At 51.6% G+C, this 10,295-nt stretch overlaps 1 protein-coding gene across 1 annotated transcript; it reads right to left on the bottom strand.

The window, feature by feature from the left end:
- Positions 1–5,716: 5,716 nt before the first annotated feature.
- Positions 5,717–9,400, bottom strand: LOC147980836 (uncharacterized). The gene is made up of 4 exons (XM_087515773.1): positions 9,383–9,400; positions 6,240–6,545; positions 5,887–6,179; positions 5,717–5,780 (listed from the first exon to the last, which is right to left on the bottom strand). Exons 1-4 carry the CDS (start codon positions 9,398–9,400, stop codon positions 5,717–5,719), a joined length of 681 nt encoding a protein of 226 aa, XP_087371899.1.
- Between the last annotated feature and the right edge of the window lie 895 nt (positions 9,401–10,295).

The following is a 10,295-nucleotide window of genomic DNA, read 5'->3' as shown; positions in this document are numbered from 1 at the left end:
CCCGTGAGATCGAATAAAAGATAAAATGCAGCGGTGAGTGCAGAACCTCCTTGGTGGCGCCGAGTTGGCCTCGGCTTCATCGGAGGAATTGGTGAGGGTGCTGCGGTTCCGGTGGGGCAGGTCAAGACGGCGCTGTGGGGATTGAGGTGGCGCGATAGACGAGGCGAACGTCGGGGCATCTGGACGGGGCGGCTGATCCGGCAAGACGACGAGATCGACAACGGATCCTCATCCGGTGCGGTGGATGAGGGACGGTGAGCTGTTGCGGTGGACGACGTAGTCAGGGAAGAGTCTCTGGCTGGGCGGCGGTCGGGAGGCCGATGGAGGAGCGTGGGGTTCCGCGGGTTTTTGCGGCCTCGGTGTATGAATGGGGGGGCGAAGGGGGAGGGGGGAGCCAAGCTTAGGGACGCGCTTTTCCGAAATGTAGGGTAAGTTACCAGCGTACCCCCACCGGTTATGACACCGCGATGTGGAGCTTCATTTCCGGCTGAGGGGTAGAAGGGGGATTTCGCGTGTCTGGGCTGCAGGAGCGATTTCGGATGAGGAGGGAGTTCTCGCGCGTGTCCAAATTTTGGGATAACAAGGCGCGGCGTGGGTTGAAGAAGCGGGAGTTTCACAGCAGGTGAGACAAAAGATACTCGAGCTTGAAAATTTCGGGATAACAAGGTGCGGATTCCTTGTTCGGCAGGACAAACTTAACGTGTAAAAAACAATTCATACAAGACACAAGAGAGTCATGTCCCCTTTTACTATATTGTTATAGATGCCATTGAAAAAACTACAAGAAAAATGTAAAAAAATCGGGATAACAAGATTACCCTGCACAGTAGCAAATCGATTCGCACTTCCCTCAACAACAACAAAAACCAAATCAATTCCCACTAAAGAAAGAGTAATGTCCCTTTTTATATGATTACAGATGCCATGATCTCGAATTTCAATTTTTGAATCCATGTTATGTTGAATTTGAATATATCGTTAGGTGACCTTGCGGTTTATAATTGATGCAGTCGTACAAATCTTCCATCATATATGAACATTTTACTCCACCATGTGAACATATATATTGTCGTCTACCATATGGACTAAATTTGAATCAATTTTCCTTATTTGAATACGATTGTTGTCAAGTTATACAATAATTTAAATATTATCTTGATAATAAAAAAACATACATATAGCAGTAATCATATTTCACTATGAAATACATGTACCATACGCTCTCCAATTCAAATATTTTTATCCATTTTATGTTGAATTCAAATCATAGTGCATTATTGGTCTAGGTAGCGAGATGTTTGGGATAATCTAAACCCTGTTTTCATACGTATGATTTTTGGCTGAATTGGGACTAGTTTTGGTATAAGCCTCTTGCAAAACCGGAGATTCTCTCAACAAGCCTCGTGGTTCCAAGAGGGAACGTGTCACCTTTGTGTGCGAAACGATATACGTTGCCTCCCCCTGATTTTATTTACAGAGGCAACATAGAACTATATGAGTGCCTTGTTAAATTTTGGAATTATTTCGGGTTCATTTGGCCTTTTTATACATTAATTGAGTTTTTGGACTTTTAATGTGCATAGTCTAAATATGAATTGCATGCACATGCTCCGGTGCACCAAAGTGGGTTGAAAAATCACATGTGTGTCCTTGGCTGAATTTCTAGGTCCCATGGAAGAAATGAGAATGAAATTCAAACATCTGGGCATCATGACTCGGCCGAGAACATCGAGAAACTTTGATTTTAAATTCATGTAAATCCAAAACTCGCCTGGAAATCATGAAACTTGGCATGGTGTCTTGTCATGGCACTAACATGTTGTGGTAAAAAATTGGGCCCATTTGGAAGCTCGTGGTTCTAAGAGGGAACGTGCCACCTTTGAGTGTGAAACGATATACGCTGCCCCCCTTGAGTTTCTTAACAAAGGCAACATAGAACTACATTAGTGCCCTATTGAATTGTGGAATTATTCCGGGTTCGTTTGTCGTTCTTATACATTAATTGAGTTTCTGGTCATTTAATGTGCATAAGTCAAATTTGAACTACAAGCACATGCTCTCGTGCACCAAAGTTGGTTGAAAAATCACATTTGTGTCCTTGGGTGAATTTCTAGGTCCCATGCAAGAAATGAGAATAAAATTAAAACATCTGGGCATCGTGGCTCGGTCGAAAAATTGAGAAACTTGGTTTTAAAATTCTTGTAAATCCAAAACACGTCTAGAAATCATGAAACTTGGCATGGATGTCATGTCATGGTACTACCATGTTGTGGTAAAAAATTGGCCGAATAGGAACAGATTTTGGTATAAGATTCTTGCAAACCGAAGCTTCTCTCAAGAAGGCTTGTGGTTCTGAGAGGGAACATGCCACCTTTGAGTGCGAAACGATATACGTTGTCCCCCTTGAGTTTATTTACAAAGGCAACATAGAACTACATGAGTGCACTGTTAAATTTTGGAATTATTCCGGCTTCGTTTGGCCTTATTTACACATTGATTGAGTTTTTGGTCATTTAATGTGCATAATTCAAATTTGAACTACAAGCACATGCTCCCGTGCACCAAAGTTGGTTGAAAAATCACATTTGTGTCCTCGGGTGAATTTCTACTCCCTCCTTCCATCTATATAGGTCCTAATGCGTTTTTCGAGGCTAACTTTCACCAAACGTTAGAGCAATAATATATGACATGCAACTTACACAAAGCATACCTTCAAATTTGTATGTCAAAGGAGCTTCCAATAATATAATTTTCATAGTATACATATCATGTGCTATTAATCTTTTCAATAGTCAAAGGCTGTCTTGAAAAACATATTAGGCCCTATATAGATGGAAGGAGGGAGTAGGTCCCATGCAAAAAATGAGAATAAAATTCAAACATCTAGGCATCACGGCTCGGTCGAGAACATTGAGAAACTTGGTTTTAAAATCATGAAACTTGGCATGGTGTCATGTCATGGTAGTACCATGCCATGGTAAAAAAAATTGGCCGAATAGGAACAAATTTTGGTATAAGATTCTTGCACATCGGAGCTTCTCTCAAGAAGGCTCGTGGTTCTAGGAGGGAACATGTCACCTTTGTGTGCATAATTCAAATTTGAAATACAAGCACATGTTCCAGTGCACCAAAGTTGGTTGAAAAATCACATGTGTGTCCTCAGGTAAATTTCTAGGTTCCATGCAAGTAATTGGAAAGAAATTCAAAATTCTGGGCATCGTGGCTGGGTTGGAAACATTGAGAAACTTAGTTTTTTAATTCCTGTAAATCCAAAACACGCATGAAAATAATGAAACTTGGCTTGGTGCCATGACATGGCACCAACATGCTGTGGTAAATTTGCAGTCCGATTTGCGAAGGCGCAAACATTAACAATCAACAAAGTCATTTTGGAACAAGTGCTGTCACGTTACAATCGGAAACACAAGTATTATTGAAACTGTGGGCGTTCTACTTACTAGTACTGTTTACGTGCCGCCACGCGTCCCCATTTTTTATTAGCTAGGAGGCGCCGTGCAGGGTAGCTATTTGAGTACGAGAGGCGTGCGATCAGACCCCTGCGCGTGCTTATCGGGAGGAGAGCCCTTTGACCTCCATCTGTCGTCCACCTCTATCCCAAGGTCTCCATTAATGGCGCCCGAGCCTCTGTTTAATGGCGTGGCTATGTCTCACTCGGCTGAGATTTAAGAGAGAGAAAAGAAAATCTGAAAGCACAGATCTTGATGTAAGATCCGACGGACCTATATAGCATCTACTGCGACTTGTAGCAAGACTGATGAATATATAAGGATGATTAATTTTTTAATCAAAGAAGGGCTTGCCCCTTCCGATTTTCATTACTGAAAACCACCACATTCACAAGAAGTTCAGCACAACTCCAACTAACACGAAGGACTAAAAGCTACCAGATTGAAATCGCAACATCCCAAGAGGCCAACAAAGGCCAAACATCCATGCTAGAACCCAACATTTCACAACCGATGACACAATCCACATCCTAAACCGATTATTACATCAAAAGAAACCAGGAAACCGAAGGAAGCCCAACAGCAACTAGAAGAACAGCAACGCCAGGGTCGCCACAGCAAGAGTTTTCTTCATTCCAGCCTCGCAACATTGATGTTCCACAGAAAGATAAGGACGATTAATTGTCTTACATAATTAGAAAGATAATTAAAAAAGCCACATGCGGCTACGGCCAAAATACACAAGGGCAAAAGAAGAAGGATGACAAGGATCTGGCTTGCTGATCTCTACTTTCTTGATGCGTTGCTGCATGCCGCAGGATCTAGTCTCCGCGGCGAGCGGCGATGAGCTCTTTCATGTCCTCAAGACGCTGCTTGAGAACATCCATGGATTCCTCCACCAGCCTTTGGTACTCGTTGCGGAGCATGTCATTCTCGTCCATAAGTTTCTTCACGATGACGCCGGTCCTCTTCAACAAGGCACTGGTCTCCTCCTGCTGGTCTGCACTTCGGACGATCTTCTTCCTCAGCAGGTCGCGCTCGGCCCGGAGCCTCTCATTGCCCCCCTTAGTTGCCGGATGACGCCGGTAGCCTGTTCAAACGAGGCTTTCATGTCGTCCTGCAACCTCGCCCAGCCGGAGATCTGATCCATCTGGCTATGGACGATCGCATGCATGCGCCTATAACAGTCGTCGCCTGCCCGCGAGAAATTTTCCTAGGCCACCGCGGCACGGCGGGACATCTCTGCTGCATTCATGGCGCGGCAGGACATGTCTACTGCTTTCGCGGTGCGGCCGGACCAGTCTACTGCATCGACGGCGCGGCGGGACCTCTGTGCTGCTACTTCCGCGCGGCGGGACATGTCGGCTGCTCTCGCAGCGAGGCGGGACATCTCTCGTGCTTTCGCTTCCATGCTTGCCTCTCCCTGGTGGCAATCTCTCGACCCAGAACTCACGCTGGCCATGGCAGACGCAAGGGAAGGATGCTGAATGACTTGTTTGTTTTTGTGCATGAGGAGTTGAGGAGGAATGTGCAGTCATCTTGGCATACTAGTATTTATAACTGAGTACTAATACGCTCCTAAGTGGGAAACCATTTAGGTTGTGATCGGTGTGAACAGGTTTGCAATTCAATATAGCGTGGTACTAATACGCACCTAAGTGGGAAACCGTTTAGGTTGTGATCGGTGTGAACAGGTTTGCAATTCAATATAGTGTGGAGTAATTTGGAATGTGACGAGACGTAAGCTCAAAATTTATTGACGGTTCTAGTTTCGAAGTGCGGCACTATTTCTGGATGGAGTACTTCTTTTTCTACTCCCTCCTTTCCGGTTTTATAGGGCTTATCTCAAAATTTTAGTTTTTCCATTTTATAAGGCTCAATTTGGTTGTTCCCCAACACATGTTTAGATTCCAAGGTGCATTTAATCATTGCATGCATGTATTAAGAGAAAATTGACCAATGCATGTACTTTATGCATGCATGCATTGCAATTAATGCATTGATAAACATAATTTTTGAGAAAAAACAAGAGCATTAATTAGGTGCTTTTGCAAACTACAAAAAATATTCCACCACTCACCATCTTGGTTGGTGAGATTTTTGAATTAAGCCCTATAAAACGGAAAGGAGGGAGTACTGCTGTGTACGTGCAATAACTGGCACCATCGTACACATATCTTACGGTTAATGGGGTGTTCGACAGGAATAGCCGCGTGGCGAGCTCTAGGCTAGTCTTTTTTTCAGACGCATTAAACTACTGATCTGATGTCGAAGTAATTGCTGCATCGCCACCAAAACCCACCATTTCTTAAGCTAAAGTAGACCAAGGTAATCCCTATATTAGCATATTACTAAGATAAACAGAAGGCACTGTAGAAACATTTAGGACGTGAGCTTGTCAATCTGAATGTGGAGGGACACAAGCTTTGCCCCGGCCAGCAGCTTGGGCGGAATTCTTAAGAAGGTCAGCTCCTGCACGTCGACATCGCCGGGATCCTGGCTGCTTATCACCTCCATTTCCACCTTGACGGCGTCGGTCATGTCTTTGGGCTCCCCCGGCGGGCCGTTCGCCCACAACTTGGCCACGTAGTACGGCAGTGGAAACGCCCCCGCTCTGATGCAGACGACCGACACGGCGATAGGCGCGCCGATTTCGAGCACGCCGCCGACCAAGAAAAACACGCGGCGGTCCTCCTCCGCGAACAGCAAGAGCTGTGCCCACGATAGTGGCACTTGCAGCTAGAGCTCCTTGCCATGCTGGATCCTGTGCACGGGCATGGGATGCGCGGTGCTGATGTGGTGGTAGAGCGCCGGCGGCGGGCCTTCGTAGCCGCAGACGGGCACGGGGCATTTGCACGGTGCGAGCAGACACACGCTCTGGTGATCGGCGAGCTTGTGGTAAGTGATGTAGAGCCCACAGCCTTCGTGCGGGCACTCCACCCTCACCGACAAAAGGACGGAGTCCACCGCCGTGTTTCGCATGTCGAAGCCACCGCCGCGCTCGCACTTCTGGCACTGCCGCTGGTTCCCGGGGCGCTCGACGCGGCAGTCCGCGCAGGCCAGGTGCCCTCCCTTGCACTGCAGAAATCAATCGAACAACACATCAATCAAGAAACCTGCACCTTGCTCAATCAGCCGAACGGACGAGGTGTATTCGAACCTCATACACTGGAGGCGTCAAGGGGCGGATGCACAATCGAAAGTGCGTTATATCGACTAGAAGGGGGGTGAATAGGCGATTTTTATGAAAGTCTTCAAAACATGGAAGTTTCGAAGACAAACGATAGAAATAAACCTATAACCATGCAGCGGAAGGTAGACTACACTAGGTAAACCACAGTCATGTATTCAATGAAGTGAAAGCACAATGACTAATAGCAGCTAGGTAGTAAGGATCAGGTAGGAAGATATTAAGAAGCCAAACAGAACACGCAGTCACTCAGTGAAGACAAAAGATAGTGCAATCATACAATGACTTCACAAGGAACAACAGTAAGTAAAGGGAAGGGAGGGATGAAACCAGTGACTCGTTGAAGACAATGATTTGTTGGACCAGTTCCAGTTGCTGTGACAACTGTACGTCTGGTTAGGGCGGCTAGGTATTTAAACCTGAGGACACACAGTCTGTCAGAGTAAATAGCCATGGATAGCCTAGCCGGCTTCCCCTGGCCCTTCCGAAAAAAATCACGAGCCCGCCCGGCTCTCAAGAATCCAAGACATGGGGCCGCCTTCCCCTTGCTGGCTGCCACCCAGGCCGGCTTTCGGAAGGCGGTCCGACTTTAGCGCTCATGAGAAGGCCGACTCCAAGAAGCCGGCCATGAGAAGGCTGACTCCAAGAAGCCGGCCATGAGAAGGCCGACTCCAAGAAGCCGGCGCCCATAAAGCGGTGGAGACCGTACCCTCAAAGTTTGCACCCACCTAACGGCGGTGCGACGGGGCGTGGCTACAGTAAATCCTGCCACCCTCGAATCCCGGAGCACGCCTGGCACAGTGCGCCGTACGAGGTAGGCATGACCCGTCCGGCGTGGCACTGTTGCCACGTTGACCCTGGCATCACCCACGACGGGCCGCCAGCGTGGCCCACAGACGGTGGGCCCATTTGAGCAGAGAGACGCCCGAAGGCGGCCACGCCTCCAACCAGTCGGCCCAAGACGGAGCCGGCTCCCCGCAGTCGGCTAGCCGCCTCCCTCGAAGGAGATTCCCTATTAAGGAGACAAGACACGGTGAGGCTACAGCGATCGCCAGGCGAGCGGCGGCACTGTAGCCACGCCTACCACGACGAAGCCTACGTCACCAAGATGAAGCCACAGTAACCAGCCGCCGACCAGGCCCTGGACAGTGGGACCTGCCTGACGACCAAGGGGCCGGCAGCCGGCGGGACCCACCAGTCGGCGGGCCCCAGCAGCCGGCGCAGAAGCTGGCGAGCGTAGTCACAGACGGCTGGGCCCCGCGCCCAGTCGGATTACCATTGTACCCCCGGGGGGTAGGCCTATATAAACCCCCCAGAGCACACATGCAAAGGGTTGGACCCCCTGCTAGTTCTAGACACCACCCTAGGAGAAGAAGCAGGCTAGCCGTGCCCTTCTTCTTCCTCCCACTAAACAGCTCAAGGAGCGTTGTGTAGCTACTAGATTCATCTAGTGAACATGCGAAGACCCCGCAGAGTAGCAGTAGGGGTGTTATCGCCACGGAGAGCCCCGAAGCTGGGTAAGATCCGCCGGCGTGCATGTCTTCGCCTTATCCCGTTTCCAGGCACCGGCGATGTCTTACTGGCTCCCATAATGATAAGCCACCCGTTGGCATATGTCGTACCTACCACCCGACATTTGGCGCCCACCGTGGGGCCAGGTGCACCGTCGTCCGGAGACCTGTTCTGGACGGGAACCTTATTCCTCCCCCGCGAGCGTAGCCAGCCTGGCACGCCCGATGGCGCTTGCCATGACGCGCTGCAAGGCGTCACCAGCATCTGCGCGGCGAGCAGCCTCGCCGATCTCCTCGACGAAACCCTCATCTCCGACGAGCTCGCCTCTGATGCGGGCACCGACCACCTCGAAAACCTTCTCGGCCAGCTCCATGTCTCCAGCAAACCTGCTGTGGATCTGGAGTCGGTTGGCTCCACCGACCCGATGCCCATCGGCTCCGACACGGCCTCCTACGACACCTTCCCCACCAACGTCACGATCTACAACGACCCGCTTCCTCGAGCCGATGGCTGCGACGCAGCCACCACCGAAGTGATGGTTGTCGGCCACGGCGGCCCGGCCGACGAGAGCGCCCACGACGCCCTGCACGCGGTGGCCCACGACTTGTTCACCCCCCTCCCGGCCAATGCCGACAACGAAGCACTGGAGGCACGCCGCCTCGCCCTCCTCGCAGAGGGCCGGAGGCTGGCTTCCGTAAGACGCCTCACTGAGGCCTATCAGCGCGAAGCTGACCGCGCCGCCTTTGGCACGCCGGCCCCGGGCGGACCAAGCCGGGCCGGCCTTGTCAAGCAATGCGGTGCCGTCATCGCTGACACGCTGGGAGTCGACCGCTCGGTCTATGCCACTCCGCTCGAGAACTTGCGTGCCGCCCAGGCGGCCGTAGACGAGCTGGACGGCCTGGAGGCCGAAGACCTCCCCCACATGACCCGACGCACCCAGCAATTGATTGACGCAGCCGCGCAGCGACACAAAACCGACGCCCGCGCGGAAAGCCCTCCCCCGCGCCGAGAACGCGGCGTGACGTCCCGGACGCCAACTACGAGCAACACCCGCGCGCGACGCGAGAAGGAGTCGGCTGCCAGCCGCAGCCGGACCCGGATCTCCATCGAGCGAGATGCAGACGGTCATCCCCGAGCCATGGAATGGCGGGGCGACCCGCCTCCGCCTCCGCCCCGTGGAGAGAGATATCCCGCCCCGCCGCCAGTGGCGCACCCGACTCTCAGCGGCCATCGGCTCGACCGCCTGCCATCGGCTCGACCGCCTGGCGCGATCCCTGGCATTGGAAGAAGAAGATGATGTCGGCCCGCCTTGTTTCGGCCCCCGCATCCACGACGAGCCCTTTCCCAAAGGGTTCTCGCTCCCAAGAGACACGCCCAAGTACAACGGCTCTGTGAAGCCAGAAGATTGGTTGATCGACTACTCCACGGCGGTTAGCATAGCCAACGGCAACCGGCGCGTTGCCGTGAAGTACGTGCCCCTCAAGCTACAAGGCACGGCGCGGACCTGGCTCAACAGCCTCAAGCCGCGTAGCATCAACAGCTGGCTAGATTTCACAGAAGCCTTCATCCGCAACTTCACCAGCACCTACAAGCGGGCTCCCAAGCCCAGACAGCTCTCCTTGTGCGTACAAGGCCCCGCCGAGTCCACTCGCGATTACCTCACGCGTTGGGCCGAGCTCCGCAACTCCTGTGAAGGGGTGGACGAGGTGGAAGCCATAGAATACTTCACAGCCGGATGCCGAGAAGGCACCCTCCTCAAGCACAAGCTCCTCTGCGACGAGCCGGCTACCCTCGACGAGCTTCTGGACATAGAGGACAAGTACGCCACCGCCGACTCCTCGGTGAAGACCGAGCTTCGGGTAGACGCGTCCGGAAAGGTACTCAACCCGGCGCCCAAGACGCCGACAGGGGATTCCGGCCGACTCCCCCACTCAAACGACCACAAGCGCAAGGGCCCCGCGCCGCCTCCCGCCAGTCGGCAGGTGGCCACAGTCGAAGACGCGCCGCCTGAAGAGCGACCGGCACCCAAGAAGCCCAAGGGCGGTAGGCCGGCTTGGCAGCCCGCCTTCTCCTACGAGAAAACTCTCGACGCCCCTTGCAAGTTCCACATGACCCGGAAGTGCCAT

Source organism: Triticum urartu, chromosome 3A (assembly GCF_056163025.1).
Source record: "Triticum urartu cultivar PI428250 chromosome 3A, HENAU_Tu73, whole genome shotgun sequence".
In the NCBI taxonomy this organism is placed as follows: domain Eukaryota; kingdom Viridiplantae; phylum Streptophyta; class Magnoliopsida; order Poales; family Poaceae; genus Triticum; species Triticum urartu.
The sequence above is the reverse complement of the archived record's forward strand: the minus strand, read 5'-3'. Positions and strand labels throughout refer to the sequence as shown.

What these genes read in the sequence shown, in the direction of transcription:
- LOC147980836 (XM_087515773.1), bottom strand. An exon ending in GCACCGCGCATCCCATGCCC is followed by an intron (nt 6,180 to 6,239) that starts GTGCACAGGATC and finishes TCGTGGGCACAG; the next exon opens with CTCTTGCTGTTCGCGGAGGA. An exon ending in CTGGCCGGGGCAAAGCTTGT is followed by an intron (nt 5,781 to 5,886) that starts GTCCCTCCACAT and finishes GGTCTACTTTAG; the next exon opens with CTTAAGAAATGGTGGGTTTT.